At 41.1% G+C, this 22,170-nt stretch overlaps 1 protein-coding gene across 2 annotated transcripts in view; it reads right to left on the bottom strand.

The window, feature by feature from the left end:
- Nucleotides 1-22,170, bottom strand: part of JMJD1C (jumonji domain containing 1C) — a 154,451-nt gene that overhangs the window by 99,444 nt on the left and 32,837 nt on the right. For both annotated transcript variants that reach the window (XM_082764766.1, XM_082764770.1), the window contains exon 2: nucleotides 5,154-5,318. In XM_082764766.1, the coding sequence (XP_082620892.1) occupies nucleotides 5,154-5,318 (165 nt within the window). The remainder of the gene's footprint in view (nucleotides 1-5,153; nucleotides 5,319-22,170) is intronic.

Genomic DNA, 22,170 nt, shown 5'->3' with positions numbered 1-22,170 from the left:
TTGTCCCTGGTTTTGTCCCAAGCCTGGCTAAAGCTCTGTATTCTCACACAGCCCTGGGCAGAGTCCCAGGAAAGGCTGTTCCCAAGCCACTGGTTTAGCAATGACTTCACTTCTTCCAAGAAAAAGTCAGGCAAGCACACATACACTTCTTCTTTTTGGTGGGCTGGGGAATTGAGTTGCTCCTAAAGTCATCCTTCCTTAGGCAACGAGCATATTCAGGGCCTCCTCATTAAACACATTTTAGTTTTGAAGAACACCACTGGAAGAGAACTGGTTCTTGCTGTCTGCCAGCCCTGGAACTGGAAGCGATGGAGTTACTGCAGGACTTTGTACCAGCTGAGACCTCTTGGTTTGACAAGGTGAGTGCTGTAAAGCTGGCGAAGCTCAGTCTCCACATTCAAACCATTAGAGAATTAGTGTGGATTCTTCTGATTTATTATACATGAGCTTATACTGAATCCACAAGTAAACTCTGGAGACAGCACTGTTTTATTTATAGCTATAACAGGCACCATGCACTTCCCAAAACAAGCTGTACTCAGCAGAACACACAAAGACCCCGACGACCACCTGTGCCCGTATGGAACCACCCCAGGTACCCAGCTCTGGCCCTCCAGCTAAATGAACCATTCCCCCATCCCAATTCTCACTGCATCTGACTCTGTCAAATCATTCCTTCCTTCTTCTGGCTTCTATCCCACAGAAGACTGCCAGTTTCTTCCAAAAGGAAATGGCCAAAATAAAATTACTTTTTATTCTCCTGTTCTGCAGAAGTCTCTTCCTTTCTTGCTGCAAGTGCAGCAGTTCCTCCCATGTTCTGCCATTCAATGCATTCGCTTTCCCTTGCCTCCAATTCCCATCCTTTTCTTTGCAGCCTCTTGCACTCTCCTGGCTCCTTTTCCTCAGAAACCTACCATAATCTATCCATCTTAAACTCATTTAATCTTAATTACTTTTTCAATTACCTTTCTTCCCTTATTTTCTTTCCAAGATGATAGAACATGTCCTTTAAGATGGATGCCTAAAACGTCTTTCGTTTCTATCTGTAGACCTTCAAAGATAAACTTTAATTTCTGCACGTTATTAAGTTTCCAATACTCTTCCTAAATAAAATCATTTGGAAAAAAAAAAAAAAAAAAATTCGCTCCAGTCCTTCCTACTCCTTGAATACAAAGTTGATGTTGTCAACTAAAAGAACCTACAGTTTAGTTTTCCACCTTGGTGTGCTCCCCCAGGTAGCCTATTACCTTAAACCTGTCTTCCACATTATTTTACCATTCTCTAAAAGTCTCTCGTGGCTTCCGTCCTTAATTCCCACTTTTTTCCCTCTACGCTTTATTTCTAGATATTTTTATGTTCAGGTGAAGAGTGAATAATTAAATTAAAATTGACAGCTCACAAAAGCATCCTGTTTGGTCCATATTAATACCTTGGCTCCACGCTGTCACCCTGCCCACACACTGACTTGTCTCCCTCGTTGCCTGCTAAGGAGACACCGTCGCACTCAAGCCTGAACTGTATCATAGGCATGACTTCATCACAGATCTGTAACATCCTAATACCCAGACTATTTCTAAACCAGGGAGAAGAAATTAATCACCCTAAAATACAACTCTTCTTTTCCACCCACAGATCAAAAAAAAATTATCATCTCAGTTGCTTCAAAGTTGTCTTCTGAAGAATTCAAAAGCAATTTTGCCTCATTTATAAAGTATTAGCAATTCTCCTAGCCCGTCACTTTGAGCCTGTCACTTTTTTTTTTTGTATCATCGATTTGTAGCCCCCTTGTTTACCAAGCTAAGCTGATGCCTTCAATTTCAACATGTTTTACAGGCTATTTTTCTTAATCCTTTAATGTGCAAAGACACACTTCTACTACCCACTTGCTAAGTTCTCAAAATCTGTACTTTCTTCCCCATGCTACGCTGTTGGCAGAGTTTTCTCTGCATTGACATCTGTAGAGCATCTCCAGTAGTTACTTGCAATACTTATCCCTAATTTCTAGGCTGACATCACTTGTCATCACTGTGTCTTTATGCTTCTCTTTACCTGCGCTAACTTTTGTTTGTTATATTGCCTGTAAGCTTCCTAAGATAGGGATAATCTTTTCTTCTGTGGTTGCATGGTACCCAGGAAGCTGAGCAGAGCTTGAACTCAAAAACACTGTGGCTAATGCTGCCTGCATTCCTATAAAGCTATTTATGAGCCAGTGCCTTTAAAGCTTCATTTGTGTGAGCATTCACACGCTGTGCTGTGAGCGCTCACCTCTGCCACTAGCTCCAGAAGCCAGCCTGCAGGGTGGCTTGCAGTGACAGCAGTCAGCTAGGCAGCCAAGAAGTTCTTCTCCAACCTGTCCAGAAGAATCATCTTCACAAGAAGGAAAAGCATTTGATTAGGGCATGAACAGGCCAAGGCCTTCCACCTCCTTTCCTTTGCACACAGGTTTTCACAGGTATCTAGTCAACGTTGTCAGTGACCCCGACACGACGAAGCACGTTGATGCCAGTGGGACTCTAGGCTCATCTGCTGTCAATTTGCCACCTCTGGAGTGAATAAGGCAAGAACCCAACCATGAGAAAGAATAAACTCATAGTGAAAGAAACTGAACTCCAGAGAATCTATCCCTGCCTATGTTACAGTTTCTAAACAAGGCAAAAGAGGTGATACTTCTCATTTCCTTTCCTTCTCAGTACCTGGTTGAAAGGAATATAATTTTAAGAGCACAGCTGGACAAGGTCAGCAGAAGCTGTGCTCTCAGTAACAGCTACACCTCAGACATCCCAACTAGGACGTGTTGTGACCAAGCTGCATTCTAGCAATTTCATCTATGAAGTGCTCTTTACATTGCATCACGCAATGAATACTAATAGAAATCAGTAATTGAGCGGTGATGATTGCCCCCAGAAAAGCCCACAGGAAATTACAGACCTTATCTTCTGATCAGGTTTGAACACCACACAGTAAGTACAGAATATGTTGATCAAAGAAGAGCAAAACAAAAGGTGATTAGCATCTAAATAAACAAGCGCTTTCCATTCATTAATAAGGCAAAGATGATGTAGAAAATACTACATAACATACACCTAAATATTACTTTGCTGCATATATACTGCATCCAAAATAAAGTATAAGATGACAAAATTGTCAAATGCATGAATGACTTCCCAGTATGGTTGCATGCATGAGAAAGGTTAAGATTTCTCATTCAGTAACTATTCCAGGACTCAACTTCCAGAAAACATGCATTGTCACATCCACACTGAGGACTTCACACGGAAGTGCTGTTGGCAATCAACATTTTTAGTACTTTTTCCATTACTTCTCCATTTTTTATGAGAGTTCTTCTGACTTAAAAAATAAAAATAAAAAATGCCCCTTTAAAGAAGTCACCCACTTCGCTACAACAGAGTGTTCAGATGGTCTGGAAGCAACAGAATTATGATGGCCATCTGGGCACCCTCCCAGATTTCAGGCCTCCCAGAGGCCTGGCATGCTCTTGACAGGGAGCAGAGCTCCAGGTCGTCTCTGTGGAAGGCATCTGCTCCAATATGAGTTAATATTCTGTATCTGCACTTTCCCTCAGACATGGGTTTTCTGGAACGGGGATGGATGACCAGAGGGTTTGACTCAGAAAACGATTGTTAGAACAACTGCAAGCAGGCCAGGCACAAATGCTGAGACCCTGTCTTCTTTAGCATCTGGAAACTGCGACCTAACAAGCTGCTTGAGCCCCACTTTGGGCTATGTGATTTCAATCTCGTTTTGCAATGTAAAAACAAGAGGTGGATGTAAAGTAACAAAGTACATGGATGATAAATTCTAGCTTGCTAGCAGATTTTAAAATACTGATCTCAACCAAGAAGACATGGGTAGTTTCAAAGAGCAAGTGACAACTCTAAAACTAAAAATTCTTGCTCAAGGATTTAGTAACATGAAACGGAGTATTTGCCTGTGCAAGCAAGTACGTGAAAGAGCCTGTACATCCAAAACATTATCATTTCACACATTAACACAAACATAATAAATGAGTCAAGTAGGAATATTAAGAGAAAAAAGTCCCATCCTGAACCATTTATGCATCTCTGCTACCAGCAACCCTGCTTGAACAGCTTGCCCCATGACACTCAGAATGATGGTTCTAGCCACAGCTCCAGGGAAATACACAGAGAGTTTAGAAAGTCCCCAGAGGCAAGAACACGAAGGGAATACTTAAAGAAGCACAGAGACACAGCTAAGATCCAGAGAAAAGACATCTAAATCCATTACAACAACAGATTTATAAAAACCCAGGACTGGAGTTACAGATACTGAACTTCACGTCAAATACTGATAACACTTCTCCCATTCTCTTCACCATTTTGACAAACCTGGGGGAGCTTCCTTTTTAACTGACGATTTTAGTGATCTTTCCCAACCCTCTACAGTGGAAAAATACCAACAGGTTCCTGAAGTCTCTTATCTACTGATCTTCTAGAGACTTTGACAGCACTACAATTTTTTTTGGAGCAAAAAAAAAGGAATACACAGTCATTCCTCAACAGATTATCTCATCAGATTCTTGATATTCATCAGGTCTACCTAAAGGCGTGTCAAAAACAAACAGAACCTCCTAGCAATTCTCTCAGCAGCTTTATATTTGGGCATTGATCCAGGGAGAGGAAGAGTCACAAGTATCACCTCATAAGCCAGGAAAACAATCGTCACAGTATTGATCTTTTTTTTCACTTTTCTCACCTTTCTGAACTTGGACCCAAATTCAGCTCCCACAAAAAAGGTGGTTTTTGTTTAAGGGTTTATTTTGCACCTCAGTTTCAATCTTCCAGAGAACAGATCATACGTTGCCAGCTACTAAGTTAATATTTATAAAATGCTTTGACTACACAAAGCGACAGTAATTCTACTATGTCACTCCGACTACTTTTGCCATGCTCTAAGTCGATTCAAAATTGAATGACTTAGCACATATCACACCCACCCTTTCAACCCAAGCATGATTTATTAATATCTTCTTATCCTTTTTTTCCTCTCTTCCCCCTCCATGCTCACCTCTTTCCACCACCACCATAACCAAAGTAAACTAGACAGTTTCCCAAGGAGGATAGCATTACAGAGATTAAAATCATTTAGTAAACAGGATTGCGCAAGCGTCTTACCAATGCAGGCCATTGAATTTGTTTGATCTTTGATCCCTGAGTCTGGCTTGGGTCCTTTCTTTTCGCCCAGACCAGCTGGTACTCCACCAAGAAGGTTGCAAAATCTTCATAAACTTTAACCCATTCTCGCTTTTCCCATTCAAGGTCATCAAATTCCACATATACCTGGAGGGATGTAAAAACAGCAAGATGTATGTTATCGTATGTACACAGCACGTGTGCATCCACATGCACTTTTGAAAGCACGTGTTGTAAAGTGTAATGTAAGAGCTTAATATTATCCCTTTTACTGTTATGGTATTGAAGTAATACCATAATTAATTCAGTTCCTGCATAGAATTTTTTCTTAGCAGAGCATGTGTGCTGAAGAGAGAAAGGGTACGTTTGCCAAAACATTACTGTGAATATTGGGTGTCTTATACCAGGAAAGAAAAGCATACCACTAAATACTTACTAGAATAATTCAATGCATACAGCTATTTATATAAGTACGTTCAGAGAATACCTCCCGTTATCCATTCAAATATTTCTCATACTTAAAAGTAATTAATGCAAACTAATCAACCAGACAAAAAGCACAGTTTCAAAGAAAAAACCCGCCAGCTGGAACAGCACCAGAAAGGCCACCATAATCCTGCTGCTCCTGCAGCTCCGTGCAACTCCAACATGCAGTACCCAACTCCAAGCTCCACCAGCAGAAGCAGCTCAGTATCTTGACATTTCTGTCCTGCTGGGATCCCACTCACAGAATCCTTCTGGGTTAAAACAAAACCCTCCTTTTGGGTTAAAACAAAAGGAAAAGAAACAAACAACAACAACAACAACAAAAACATACTTTTTGTTTCCAGCTAAATTAACACGGAGCCAATTTGCATCCGTTTGATCTTTTGTCACCCCTGCCCTATACATTATACACTTCTCCCCAACACGTACTTGGAGAACCACCTTGGCTGCATTTACTAAGCTGAACATGCCAAGCCTTTTGTCTCCTCTAGTAAAAGAAGAAGGGTACTTGCAGGCCAAAAGCTATCCAAAGGTTACCCGCACTAGAATGCAAACTTTTATAAACGCATTGCATTTCAAAATTAGAGAATTAGAAAAAACACACGCATAATTTGGGAAAGAGAATGCTTAAGAGACATCAGTGTATTTTACATTGCCAGGAAGAAGAGACATCCGGCACTGTAACAAACATCACTCTTACTCAGAAAGGGAAGATGCTCTGCTACACTCCTCAATTTTGTCTCTTAGTCACACCCAGGGCCAATTCTGAAATTGGAGTTTCTTCCTCTATCTCCTTCTGAGAACTTACATCACTGCCACCAAGAAAATCGTCTCTTTAACTTCGGTTAATTTTAGGCCTGCAACATACTTCCTTGTCTAGACTTTCTGTCTCACACTTCCAAAATGTGTGCTATGTAGTGCTCCTTCTCATCTCATCCTTCTCCCTTCTGCGTGCACAACTTCAGGTTATGCCAAACCTCCTCGCACTCCTGCATCAGGATTCATCACCCCAGTCCTCCCCGCTCTCAGCCCTTCTTTTTTAACCCACACCACTTCCATCCTATTCCTACACGCTTCCCTCCTTTCTCTCTGAAGGCAGTGCTTGGATTACAATGACAACTTACTGCAGTTATTTGCTTCGTATCAGCTCTCCATCACATCTCCACTTAAAATCTGCCCAACCATAAGGGAAAACAGAACTGGTTTCTTCTCATCCCACCAAGCTCCCCTCACTCCGGCTGTCCATGACGGTGGGAAGGCAGCCGCTGTCCCCTGCTCCTCCAGCCCTCTGCCAAACGCCGACAGCTGGACACCCGTCATCCTGAAGGCTCTTGGTCACCACTCTCAGACCTGTGGCCAACTGCTCTTTTCACCCCTCATTTCATCTTACTTCTCTCCCCTTTGCCTCCTCGCCTGAACTCTGAGTCATGGCAGCGCGCACGGGGCAGCCGCCTTGCATCAAGTGTTCTTCCTTCCGTCTTTCCCAAGCGCAGAGTTTCCCCTCCGGACTCCCTTGTCTGGTGTTTCTGCTGCTTGCCTGCTGCCACTGCTCTGACATCTCAACCACCCTGCTCAGCCACAGTCACCCCAAAACTTTGCATCAACACCCTACTCTTGGACCTTCTCCTTTGCCCATTTCACTCACTGCAACTCTCCTACAGATAGAAGAGTAGTAGGAAACTACTACTAGCCCTTGCAGTGACCTTTGTATCAGACCTACTGGGAGAGGTCATACAGAAAGTGATCCTCCTGCTTCAGCTTGTTCATTATTAAACCATCACCTGTTATTCCAGCAACCGAGTAGAAAGCAACAACAAAACCTCAGAAGTAAGAATTGTGAATTGACACCTCTCATTAGAGGGCACCATTTTCAAAACGGAACTAACAGAAGTTACAAAATGTATGATGAAGTTACAGAACTGTAATTTCACAACCGAAACAGATTCAACAATAAACATACTCATGCTTTAAAGCATCAGCAGAAAACCATGGTATCTCAATCATCTCAGAAACATTATCTTCAGTTTGCAGCTGCTTCGAACCCTTCTAAAGGGAAACTCTTGCAATGGAGCAAACGACAATACTTAAAGACACCCTTCAGTGAGAGTAGAGTCCAAATCATTCCCTATCATCATCTTCCTCTTGGCCCCTCGTGCCACAAATTGCACCCAACTATTCCAGGCTGGTCAAACCACTGCATTTTAGTACCTGGGAAGGCACTTTGCTTGGATAGCCTGTAACAGGAGGTTGAGCACAAGACTTCACACAGCAGCGAGTTTAAAAATAGGAGGCAAGGGGAATCGAGTCAGTAAATGTTTTTGAAAAACACAGATAAGCCTAAACTGGAGTTAGCAGTTTAGAAACCGCCACGCTAAAACATACTGCGTCTTCTGGACACTAGCCAGAGCTTGTGGATAACTGTGACACAATCTAGTGTTTGTGTGCAAGTTTTGCACCCCAAATAAACTGAAATCCGGTGCAACGGCAGTGGGAGTTATTGCTGAGCTATCTGCCGAGTCTCCTGGCACTGTATAATTAGATCTTCAAAGGAGCAGTTCCAAGAAAAGTGGAGAATGGAGCATGGCACGGAGCCAGTCTGCCATTGCCCAGGGCACCATATTCCTCCTCTAGCAAGGCACACACACAACCTTACTTGGGAATTGCTTCTGCCAGCTTTCACCACAGTCAGCTTTTGATGCCAAGACTATTAACTATATCTTCTGGCTTTTCAAAGTTCATTTCTGAAAGGCAGAAACAGCACAGACAAAACACGGAGCCCAACCCTTCACCCGTTCATTTTTATTTATTTTTTTTTTCGCTAGCAAATAATGGGCTTAAAACAGGAAAATGCATGACCAATTTTTCTGAGGCAAGAGTAAAGTCTCTGAAGAGAACAGGCTTCCTCTTTCTCTGGACACTGATCTACCACACGGAGAAGAGCTCTATGAATTTATGAAAGGGAGTAAAGGGAATACAAAGGGGAGAGAAGGAAAAAAGCAATCCAGCAACCTGTGCCAACAAAGCAAAACGTGCAGCCAAACTAACACCCACTAAGGAGTGTGAAGGCTGGAAATATTTGATCTCTCTTGCTTCACTGATTAAACTCTGTACAGCAAAAAAAAGTCTCCAACATCTGCCTCCTTAAGCATAGATGTTGATTTTGAGATTTTTCAGCCAAATTTTGCTTCCTTGCCTTGTCAGCTATATAGAAGTTTGTTTTGCCAGAGTGGCTCAAGCTTTCTCACCACGTATGCACTGACTTGCACAAAAAGGAGAAATTCCCACTGGGACGATATTATATTTATAATTGGCATTAATGTGCTAATTTTGTAACTCACTATTTTCCAACAGGAAGCAGCATAAGCCTTTAGCATGTTTTTCCAAGTAAAGCAAGACAACAAATTAATTTCCAGCGGAGTCAGCCAAACAATTGCAACAAACTATTGCTGTTTCAAAGCCAGAACACAACAATCAGGGGGAAATTTTCAACATCCAGCGCCGTGATCCAGACTTTTCCAGTCGCTTCTGCTCCAAATAAATACGCCTGACCAAACAAATCCTGAAACCTTTTCAAGTGGCATGAAACCATCGCCGCCTTCCAGCGAGGTCCATGTGTGTCGCTGGGAAGCAGACCATGCGCCGTCCACTTTCTTGACACCACCTGAGTCAGCGGCTGCTGCTCGCACCTCCTGCACACAATAGCAGCCTGTACCGCTGCCCATGGGTGGCTTTGTTTGGAAGAGGCCACTGCTAATGACCCAAGGGCTGCCTGCAAGTTTACTCAGCCCTAGCAATGGCTCCAGGCAGTGCAGCTACAGAAATCGCTAAGAAAGTTGCATCATTTTAAGACAAAGCGTTCTCTATTGAGCAAATAGACTGCTGCATAACATTTATTTACCAAGGTTCTAAGCCGATGTGTCAAAGTGATTCATTTTAGTGGATTGGTATTTAAGAGAGCACAGGTTATGTTTTCCTCCCTAAGCAAGGACAGCTGCCCAAGTCACCGCGCTTCCCGTGCCGTGCTGAGGTCTGCCTGGTGAAAGGTGACACACACGTCCCTGCTTCTCACCAAAGGACTGTCACCAAAATATTTACGTCTAGCACAATTATCATTTTTATTATTTTTTTTTAATAGGGCAAATAAAACACTTACCCTCTTGTACCACACTGAATAGTCTTTCATCTACACAGATTTGACTACTGGCTTCAAGGTGAGTCCCAGGGCATATCCCACTGAGTTTTATTCTTAACATTTTCTAATTAAGAGAGACTATTACACTATGTACAACTACATTACATAAATGTAAGGGTTGAGAACTCAGAATTCAGGCGCTAAAAATTATCTGTGATAATGAAAAGTCTTCTAGGTCTATCTTTTAAGTTGTGTAACTAAATCCTAGCACGCAATTAAGCATCAAAAACTAGTTGTCAGATAGCCTGTTTCCCAACCCTGTGATGCACGGTGATGCAAAAAGAAAAACATAAACCTTCCATGTAATTTAGTAGAGGCTTGCCTGAAAATGTGTTAAGAATAAAATAGACATGTTTTCAGTAGTGATAAAATCTCAATATTTTTATTTCTTTTTATTTTTTTTTTTTTGCCACATGCAGCCATTCAGGCTTGAAATGGGCAGCGATGGTTCCCGAGGTACCAACTCCACACAGCTCTGGCGTTTTGCTCAGCTCCCCTGGTCTTCCTTAGCGTTTTATGTAGTTGAAAATTAAAACCAAGTACACTATGCTCTGAGAAATTTCCCTGTCTACATATTGAAATGGATGCGATTGCCAAATATCTAACTGGTATAAACTAAAGCGACTCATAAGTACACAGGGAACAGAGCCAGTAAGAGTGTTTTTATAAAACTTAATCTTCCCATCCTGTTCCCAATATCCTTGCCTTCTCAGGTTTTTACAGATTGTTTCTTTGATGGAAATAGCATTACCCAGCAGCCAAGACTTTCTAAATATATCTTTAACTAATCAAATGCAATCAAAGCACAATTTACTATAAAGCAAAACAGCTTAACACAGTAAAATTATTGCTCTGTTATACAAGTGCTACCCATTTCCGCATGGAAAAGCGATGAAATTGCAACCAAAGACAGCAGAAGGGTTTTGGTTTAATGAAGAGCTTGTGATGTAGTTACATACTACCAAAATTCCCCCAATCTTTCTCACTAGCATTTCAATTTTTGTAGTCACTCTACGCTAAAAAAAACTTAGAAGTATCATCATACTCCTTTGCTTTATATTTGAAGTGCTATATATTTATATTTTACAAACCCCACAAGCAAAACAATATAGGGGGAAAAAAAAAGTGTATTTGAAAACAGGTTGGCATCAGTCCACACAGCCTAACAACACCCTAAGCAAATGTTGGAATAGTAGCAATGGATTGGTCTTCAGCTACCACATTCTTCAGGATTAAAGGATGAGTTTTATTGCCTTTATTTATTCTTAAGAAGAGGCAGCATTTTCATTTTTACCACAAATCTGGAACAAATTTTTTAGGCACAAATATTTCACTTGTATTTGTATACCAGAAAGCATTTACTTTCAAGGAACAAAGCAATACTGAATGTACTGAGTATTTTTAGCAGGGGTGAGCAGACACCCACAGCGCCACAGTGAGCCTTTAGAAGATGTGAAAAAAAATCTTGATAAAGTTGGCATACATCTATTAATCAGACTTCTGGAATTCTTCCCCCATTTAAGGAACATTATAGTTCGTCTCAAAAATGTAAGACCTCTGCTTTAACCCAATTACTAGGAAAAAGCTGTAGAGTAAGACCCACTTTACAGCGAAGAATGTGGAAAGTTTTTTCGAAGATGGGACAAAATAGTTACAGTCCTATGCTGTTACATCACTTCACGCATGTTATAGCATTAAGCCTTTGTTGTTTCAGAGCTCCCTGGAAATCTCCTTTTTAGCAAGGCGATGGTTCTGGGTCTGTGCAGCAGGAATGGAGCCCAGCACCCCACAATGAGAGGCTGCCCCCTGCCTTTTGCCACCTGCAAGAAGGAAGGAGAGTAGAGGGCATAAACACCCAGCCTGGGAGCATCTGCTTAAAGCTAAGATCTATGAAAAAAACTGGACATGCACACTTGCTGGAAGACATGTCAAATATATGCCATGCACAGGAGGAAACAGGAACAGATGTAGCTAAGAATACATGCTTCAGTAAACATCAATTTTCAAGGTAGCTTCCTTATATCAAGCTTTAAAAATCAAACCCTGCAAATACAGAGAAGCATTTAAATAAAATCATTTATTTCAAGCAACTAGTAGTCTGAAGATATACTGTTGGGGAATAATAAGCATAGAAATGATCAGCATACACAGTTGATGGTTAATTTTGAAATCCTGATTTTCCGTTCCCTGAAATGCATGCCTGAACATTGACAATAAAGTAGCTTTTGCAGAAATGCAGATAAAAATGGTTGCAAAACTGAAGAAAAATACCAGTAGTATTGCAACAACCTGCTGCAGTCTGTAGCTGGGATTGCTAAGCAACCAGCACATCATGTAGAGTGTAAAGTAGGATTGCAGGGAAGATAAGAGTACAAAAAAAGCCTCCTACTTGGACGCCTCAATGCCATCTTTGAAAAATAACAAAAAACATTTAAGACATGGATGTGTCTTTCATGCATAAATTTAAAATATGTATTCCAAACAGAATGCGGAAGAGAGAAAATATGAACTACACTGAATTGAAAGAAAAAAATATTTATTAAATGCTGTTTAGAGTCCTCAATGCATTTCTCAGAAAGACTTTTCTCTCTAAGACAGTCCGCAGGAGTGCAAAATTTTATTTAAAAAGTTGTTTGAATCACTTATGTACTTAAAATATTTGACACATTTATTTCGCAAACCTTTTCTCCAATTTCATATGGCAAAGTGAAGTGACGTGCAAACCAAAAATTAAATCATGACTGTACTGGGCTTACAAGCAAGCCTAAGCCAAGTAGTACTACTTTCAAAACGGTTTAGATGCCAAAACATACACTGAATTACTCATCTGAAATGAGAAATAAAAGTGACATTAAATTTTTAAGAATGCATTAACTATTAAATCATAGCAGCACCTAGTTAAAATATATCCATTACTCAAAAACTTCCTGGTCCTTCAGGTTCAAAAAAAGTCTTACAAATTCTTTGTCAACACACAATGTAGGGAAACTTTTCTATTATCTAAAAAACTGAATTTTTAAAAACAACTATTAGGAAACAAACACTACAGAAAGCCTGCATGCCCAGTTTAAAAACAATGTGAATTTTGTGTTTGAATCAGACAATTGCGAATTTGGATAAGGTAAGAACTGTTACACGTTTCTGTAATTACATGTATTATTTAGATGGCTAGTTAAAAGCACCATGTGCATAGAGGCCTATTTTGACAGTCATACTACAGTTCAATTCCTGTCAGGTAATTACAAATTGAAATTTTGCAGCAATGACTTTTTAAATACATGATGCTGTTTTCAAGCTATATGCAGTATTTCATATTTGTAGATCTGACTGAGCCAACTGAGTGGGGTTTGAACCATTTAAGGCACTGGTAATTAATTACTCAATATTCATGGCTTTCAGCCCATTGTGACAGTGCAGTAGCTGGCTAACTAGGGTATGGTTAAAGTTTGTGTAGCAAGCTGTCAGGGGATGCAGAGCTCTACAGGAGGCTGGACTGAAGTGCATGGTAAAAGCAACTGGTTACTCTCCATTTAGATTTCATCATTTGCCAGTGTTCCTGAACCACAAAATCCAAGCTATGGCCAGCAGCATACCTATACATATTTATCAGCATCTATCCAGGCAGAGGTTCCATCAGTTAGGCACCGTTGCATGTGAAGTGATGTCCTCCCAAAACCACCGAACACACACCGATTTCCAACACCAAATCTTTGTTTGAGGTTCAATCAAAACAGAGACTGTAAAAGAAAAGCGAGGGCTTGGGTTGAATTTTGGTACCCGTGCCTTGAAATCCAGGCTAGAAAATGAAAAGAAAGAAGAACAAGTGCCTCAGCTTTCTGCGCGTCCATGCTGGTCTTAGAAGAGCAGGCCAAAGAAACCAGAAGTGGGCTCACAAGCAACTCCCCTTTTGCGAGGCACAGCCAGGAATACCAGAAGGACACCACCAAAGCTTTAAAGCTTCATTCCAGTGAAAGACAGCACCAGAGACAGACGGTGAGCAGGTCCTGTTCGTACCAGCGACATGTTACCAGGGCCTGCTCCTGATCCCAGCAGGAACGGGATCAGACAGCGGGTTCACTGCACTTCTTCAGGCAGCTTACAGGAGTTACGAGTATGTGGAATATCACAAGAGTAGTCAAGAAACAAAGAGGAAAAAATCATCTCACACAGACAGTATATTATATTCTAGATAAATGATTGCCTACTACAAAATTGTGGTTCTTCTCCAGGCTGATGACAACGCAACGCTTGCTCCTATAACCAAGGCCAATAAGCTTAAGTAATAAGCAAACCAAATGATTCTCAAGTAGTTGTTGTTTTTTATTGTTGTTGTTATTTTTGGTTTTGTTTTTTAATAAAATTCTCCAGAAGTATCAAGTCAAGAATCCTTAAATGTAAAAGAAATATGGCTAAATGCTTATCTCCGTCACTGATTATCCATTAAGATGTTGGAAGATATTTCCCATAAGTTTATTCCTTCATAAAATAAATAGAAATATTTGAGTAGGGAAGCTAATGTACTATGTTAATTAATTTAAAGCCTAATTTTACATCAGAGAAGAAATTTTTACCCACTGTCTTGACAATAACTTACCATCTCCTTTCTTCTATTTATAACCCAAGTCTGCAATCTGTTTCTCCTAGTCCTGTCTAAATCAGGTCTAAGCCATCTAATAAAGACAACAAGTAGTTTCTAAATACTACCTAGCTAGGACCCTGTCATATTTTACTTCTTTTTTATTCTAGAAGTTTGAATCACAGCCCGCTTACAGTCTTCCCCTCCAGCCCCGTGCCCGCCCTCAGTGCCATCTCACACGCAGATCCTCTCTCCTCGTTTTGGGCAGACTCCTTGCTGCCATTCCAGCCTTTGGGTTTCCATCTCCTCTGTAACTCATCTTTCAAAACCGCATCTCTGTTTCTTTTACATTATTCATCTTTGTCTACCCCTCTGTAGTGGCGAGCCATCCCTCATTCAGCAGTAAACGCTGATATAATCTTCCTGATCTATCTAAAAGCTCCAAGACACCTGCCAACAAAGGACTGTAACCAAAACTTACAGACATCGACTTCTTTCCTATGGATTAACTTCAGCATTGGAAAAGAAAAAAAAAAAACTATACTGAAAGGCTGAAGTTTTAAAGGACCAAGATTTTTCAGGTGAGTTTGTTTTTCCTTTATTTTTCTGTTTGAAATTGAATCCCAAAGCTAAACTTCACACAGAGAAGAACTAGGTCATTACAGTTCCTATTACACCAGTGCGTAAAGGTCCACAAACTGGGATCAAGGTTCATTCTAGCTCTGAACTGAGCTATCTGCAGTATTACCAAACTGGAGATGAAGACCAGGGGCACACGAGTAGATGACATCAGGAAACACCCTGCCAAAATTAAGCACTATTTTGGGATCAGAATGAGGAGCACCAGCACAGCTTCTCCTTTTTCCTACGGGGTTTTAATCTACCTCTTGAGCCTCCTTGCCGTAACAGCCACTGCTCAGTTACAGGTATCTGCCATTTGATCAGCTATCTAACCAAAAAAATGTAACTCTATAATTAGCATGTAAGCTATAAGGCAATGCAGCAGTACTATCAGTCAATTAGGCACCTTTAATCACCTTTTCCATCTCACTGTCCTATCAAGATGTTTTATATCAGAATGAAGACCCACTAGTAATGCACACAGACTGCTTGGTCCAAGTAAGTTAACCAAAGTTAATTGAATACTTATCTTTTATCAACATATTCCAGAAGACTTGTAATGGATTTGCTTTAAACAACAAACTTCAGAGATTCATATTAGAATTTGGATTTTTGGCACTGATTTCATGCCACTGAGCAAGTCACAGTCTCTGCTTTAGTACCCATACTGTAAACAATCATTTCAACCCAGTTTTACCTGCTTTGACCACAAAAATTCTCTGGGAACTGACATTCTATGTTTCTGTGACACCAAATGCAATGGAGAACTAAAGTCAGCGGGCTTCCAGGTGCTGCTGAGGTGTCCCAATCCAAGTCCCTTTGGATCACAGAAATACAAGGACTGGCTCCTCCGAACAGCTGGCCACTTCTCTGCTGCTGCTGCTAAGGTCAGAGCGTAGGAAGGACTACTCCAACTAAATGGAGCTCTTAATGCATGTCAGCTGTAGCAGGGAAGGGGTGGAAAGTACTTAAGGTTACAAAAAACATTCATGAGACAGCCATGAAGACCCTCTCTCTCTCCCCACAGGATTGCCTGCTAGTGTTTTTCAGAAGATGCACTTTTGCACTCATCTTTTTTGGTTTTAATCCTACAAATTTTTCATGTGAACAAGGCGGTTCAACATTCAGAGCCTACCTAATCTTTAGTTAGTTATCAACCAGTCTCAGTACCAAAATTCTCTGAAGTGTTTATAATTTTTGCATTAATTGCATTAAAAAAATAAACTCAAAACATACCTTTTATTTTAGAATTATGAATTGTCCAAATCCAAATGTGTACTACAGCTCAAAAAAGGGAAGAAAACATAATATGGCTTTTCTGCTCTCCTAGTAAATTTTTTTGCAGATTTTTAAGGCAGAACAATAGCTCCATTGATAACATCAACAGTACAATAGATCTAACACATAACACCACCAAACTGTTAACACTTGAGCTCAGAAGTAAAGATGTAAGAACAAAACACTCACAATGAGTATACATCAAAAGCTGTTTAATGAATTCAACAAATAGCCTTAATTATTGCATTAGCTACCTCTGGCTAATTCACTCATGAAAACCTCAAATAGGCATTTCCCTATAACAACGGTAGGGAAAATGTTTTCAAGCAACTGGTGTTTTAAAGATTGCAATGTTAAATCAAAAGAAAGCTTGTTTATGCACAACGGTTTTATAGACTGTAACCGTAAGAGCCGTGCCTGTGTTTTAAAACAACAAAAAAATCCTCCCTGCAATTCAAAATGCATGCTAGAGAATAAAGCAGCATTAATTCAGAACTGTACATGATTTGCTCGCCATCTGTGCAAGTTTCTGGAAGAAAATAGCTTTTCTTTATGTCCAAGGCAGCTTCTAAATGCTAGAAATGATACACGATAGATTACCTACTGCACTGACTCTGATACTTAGGGAAGTTTCTTAAATCCATTAGAACTGAACAATTAAAATGTGAGGCCTGAAGTATGCATATCAGTACTGGTACTTTCCATCTTTCCCCTTTCTCCTCTGTTTCCCCAATAACACCTCGGCAGTTTAAAATCAAGATTTAGTTTTATGTATCCTTTGATTCAACCTTTGCTACATGCAGAAAATGCTGAACAACCTCCCCCAGATTTTTAGCACTCTGCATGTATCTGCAAGACCTTTTTTTTTTTTTTCCTGGGATGCTTCCCTGTTATTCTGATAATCACTTCACTATTTAGGCTTAGATTTTAAACAGAATCTTTAAGTTTCATCATTAGCAAGTTCTTCTTTGTGACAAATACCATACCTCAGCTCCTCCAAGTTTTCTGAATGATTAAATAATGTTCCCTCCAGGAAAAGGAGCACACTACACGGAGGTATTTTTGACTGCAGCAGTCTCCAGCTGCAGAATTGTTAGTGGTGCAAGATAACAGAAGTATTTAGTGATAACAATAAAGATGTGAATCTGTTTTCAAAACAGATCAGAGAAACACACCCATGGTTTCTACTTGGCTTTACCAAATACCTTCTGCTTCACTGTACCAACAACTTAAAACCTGAATGTTATTTCTAGCAATCAGTCTCACTTCCTTCAAACTGTACATACAATAGACCATGTGCTCCAGAAAACCTACTGTGAATGAAAGGAATTCATGAAATTTCACCTAAGCATCCAAGGCAAAAATATAGGACAGATGTCTTTCCTCTACTTACAACAAATATATTAATACTGTATTAAATTAAAAGAATGTGATAAATATTTTGAAGGTTATGTTCATGACTGGCTTTCCCATGGCTTTGGATACACTTGTTTCACTGCGACCTCTTGTATCATAACCTGTTAGAGGATTAAAAGCACAGCCAAGGCCCACAATCACTCAACTGTAACATGCTTGGACTAGATAATAGCTCTCACTATCACAGACAGATATGTACTCCAGTATTTTTATTCAGTGTATGTATGAAAAGCAACAGATGAAAAAAAAAGACGTTTTCTTTCTGTGCACTTCACTTCCCACAAAACCAGTAAGGCCACAATGTGTTACCCCCAGTCACTGGGCTGGAAAAAAGAGGGGAGGAGGGAACACCACAGCTACAACCCGCTCCTAAATGCCCAAAGGCAGAGGTCACTGACGAAGCAGTCAGACAACAGAAACCAGTACGTAGCCCACTCAGGGAATCCCTCACAGGCGATACCATCGCTACCTCACGATCAGATCAGGAGATAAAGGTTGGACAAACAAGATTCAGAAGCAACATTAAACGCGCTGAACACAGGCAAGGAGAGGTTTTCTAGTTTTGCCCTTAAGAAGTGGCCAGAGCACAGCATAGAGCCAAAAACCCTTACTGTGGTTTGGTACATGAGATTATTAGATATCAAAACGAGCTGCCAAAGAACTTTGGCACAATTTCATGGGAATCAAAGAAACATACCCGGCGAGTCCCGTAACACTGCAAAAATGAAGTGTGCTTGAGCGCTGAGAGCAAAGGGCAGAGATTCCCAAGCTTTCTAACACGTGTGGCTTTTCTTACCATCACATCCCTTCCTTTCTACCTTGGATCAAAACAAACAAACGTATATTAACAGGACACACTTTGTCCAAAGGAGCCCACAATGGCAGAACTGGCTGCTTGGTTATGGTTACCACTAGCTTTCAGTACTGGCTGCCTTCCTAACATGCTTTCTGTATCCAAGATGTTAGGAAAAAAGAAATCTCCCCACCCCCAAAAAAGCACACAAAAAAGTATGCAAGTTGTCTAAAGCCAAGACGAGACCAATCCTTTTGCAATTACTTGATTTTAAAACTTAAACCCAGAAAACAGGCAAATTGCTCTTTTTTTTTTTCCCCCCTATTGAAGCTCTAATCCTTGAAATAATTTTTCTTCCCACATGCAACACACTGAAAAACAATTGTAAAGCTCTGAGGAAAGCCAGCACCTGCAGGAAAAGGGCTTAATCTGGCAACTGCTGGTGTTGTTGAGTTATTCGTCACATAAATCTCTTATTAAGTCCCACCTCTTTCCTGTAGCTCTAACTGTTGGAGTTTGAGAAAACAGACCTCGTTTCATGCTCAACTCCCACCACTAAGCAGCTGAATCTCCTACGTTACTTAGAATACTGTTCGTGAGAGCAGACTTCACATGGAGTCATGCAACATCCTGTTCCAAGCCAAATGCTCCAGATGGGATATGTTTCACTGCTGCCTCCCCCTCCCCAGCCCGTTTAAGCTTGTTCTTTTTTCTTTGAAAGCATTTATCCCCAACTGATGCTCTAACAGCATGCTAAAACTGACCTTTGAAGAAAAATACAGGCGTATCACAACCTGCCTATAATCTAAATGTTCGTGCTACAAAATTAAAAAAAAAGGACATTTAAATTATCAAAATATTTGCATCAGCTAATCAGTTATCAAAACCACATGTATAAGAAAATAAATTACTCGATGCAGCTCAAGAAAATCTGCCTGACTTCAGAAAGTTTGCTAATCATTTAAAAGCCTAACATTGTCACGCACGTTACTAATCTAATGGAAGTTCTCATCGACATAACAAGGAAAAAACTGTCTAGTCTGCTGATCACTCTGAATGCTGGCAATTTCTCAAACATCTGCTAAAGGTCAGATTTCCACTGCATGGAACCAATCAATGAAGCTACACAACACTCCCAGCGCCATTGGAAGTGCCAAACAAAGACCACTGTTTTACATAAGCAAAGAAACTCAGCCTGAAATCTTCCAAAACACTGCTAGCAAAGTCTTCTCTTCTGTCGCCACACACTGCTCATCTACCTGGCAAGGACTCCTAAAATTAGTGCAGTTTTAATTTTTATCGCAAAAACAAGGCGCTGCTAACCCGGCTCTTTCTGCATTGTTTAATCGTGTGCAGCTCCTAACGCGTACACAGGAACGTTAGGGAAAGAGACGTGAACATCATCTGATTTAAATGTAAAGGGTTTGTTTGGTTTTGTTTTTAATTTAAATACTAAGCATCGTATAAACGAGCAGTTTCGGAAAACTGAATATTCACAAAATGGGTGCCTTTGTTTCAGCTCAGCGACTTCAAACAAAACCCACCCCTGCTCAATTCTAAAAACAGATCTTGGAGTTAAAAATCAGGCTGAGCTCATAAAACTCTGCCCTAAAATCCTTACTAAGCAACCTCAGAAATATAATCCCAGCATCCTACCAGATTAGGGAATTGTTGGCTCCTGCTATAAACAGCATGCTCTATATTTCAACAGCTTATCACATGCCATAAGACCGGTGTTTTAGCAAGAGCAAACACATAAGAAATAAATGATCGATTCCGATGCTGCTGAAAAGCTGAGCTTGTTCTATTTTTACAGATAAAACAATTTTATATATGGATAATCTGGCATTGATTTACAAGAAAAGCCTTCCACACACTAGATAGAAGGACCAATAACAAAACACTCTGATGCAATTTGGGGATTTCTTATTTATTCTATTTCAACTCCTGTGCGTGTTGCTAAGTGATCTTCAAACTACAATTTCAATTTTCTTATTTTTTTTTTTTTTAAATCCACTTTACCTTCAGAGGAAACACGGATAAAAGAAGGGAGGCAGAAGTCCCTACTCACTCCAATAAATTCAACAAATGTTCCCTTGCATTCCTTCTAACGCAGCAGCTATTACAGTAAGAGCGTGGTGGTGCTGCAATCCCAATTGAAGGAAATACGCAATTTAGAATATATACCTACTAAAAAAAAAACAACCAGTGAGGACATCTCCACGCAGTGAGAGCCTTGTGCCCATCCCCGGCCATCCAGCTCTGCAGCCCTAGCTCTGCTGCCTCCCAGCTTTGCTCCCGAGCCTGGCACTGCCTGCCACAGGATGGGGCACCCCAGGGGAGCCCTGCCAGGAGGAAGGCAGCTCCAAGGCGTGGGTCAGAGCAGGAACACCGTGCCCTAAGCCAGGGCTGTCTGATGGATGCTGAAGGCTGTGAGGAAGATGAGGCCAGCTCCCCAGCCAGCCCAGGCCCACTGCAGAGCAGTGTTTCTTTCACAACAGCCATGGCGAGGCAACAAACGCACAGGCTGCTTCTGCTAATACCCACCCCAAAGCTCTAACAGCACAATGAAACTTGATGTTATCTGAGATATAAAAATGAAGTCATTAAAAATGAATTTAAATGTCTCAAAAAAAACGCCTCTTCAATTGTATTTTATTTTATTAGAGCTGAAGAGGACGATGAGATACTTTAAGCGACAGCTATTTCTCTGCACTAGTTTCAGTTCGTGTTTGCCTTCAGGTCCTCTGAAGAGCTTCTTTTAGTGATTGTTTCTTACCTGATCTGTTTGTGGGGTGCTCAGGAGCAGGGACTGTCACACTTACAGAACCGGAGGCAGCCAGCAGAAAGGTCCATCAGCACCCAGCTGCCTCCTTGCCATTGCTCCTTCGACCTTCCCCATTCAAGGGGAGCCAAGAAACGAACAAACATCTGTATGAGAGGCTTCAGGGAAGAGAGCAATGGCCGGGAACAGTTTCCATCGCTGCTGCTGTTTCTCCCAGCAGGTCTGTACAACTCGCCCTCACAAAGGGCTTGCTTTGAAGTCTGTTCAGCAGCAGCACAGCACCCACAGGGGAAGCAGCGCAGCAGCACACGCTCCAGCAGCAATTCCGTGTAAGGATCAGGGCCCAATAACGTGCTGTAACCATGATGGCCTGCAGGACGGGGGTAGCTCAATTCAAACGTGAGCGACCACATTCACATATCTGATTGTAGTTTTCTTCTCAACCTAAGCAGCAGCCTGGCCAGATGGGAATATAGACAACTGTAAGAGTCTTAAGCATATTCCTCACATCTCCTCACGTACAAGTGCAGGAGAGCACTGCTCTGCCACCCCCATCGCAAAGCCCTGGGCAGAAAGGAGGACAAAGGCACGGGTCAGCACCTCCCTGTACAGCAATGGCACTGTCTGCTGAAACACTTTTGGAAACCATACCAAATGGGTTCCTCTCTCCAGCTTTTCAGTTCTCACAGCACCACACCTACCTGACAGAGGTTTTACAACCTTCGAGCCAGCTTTTGGGGGGGTTTTGATGAAATCATACTACCCCCACAAAGCAGTAAGTTGGGGCAGCCAGCGGCTCCGCTGCCTGGCGCACCTCGATTACCTTCACTGATTTAGCACGCAGCTTGGAGC

This window comes from Aythya marila, assembly GCF_965140915.1.
Source record: "Aythya marila genome assembly, chromosome: 7".
Classification (NCBI taxonomy): Eukaryota; Metazoa; Chordata; class Aves; order Anseriformes; family Anatidae; genus Aythya; species Aythya marila.
The sequence above is the reverse complement of the archived record's forward strand: the minus strand, read 5'-3'. Positions and strand labels throughout refer to the sequence as shown.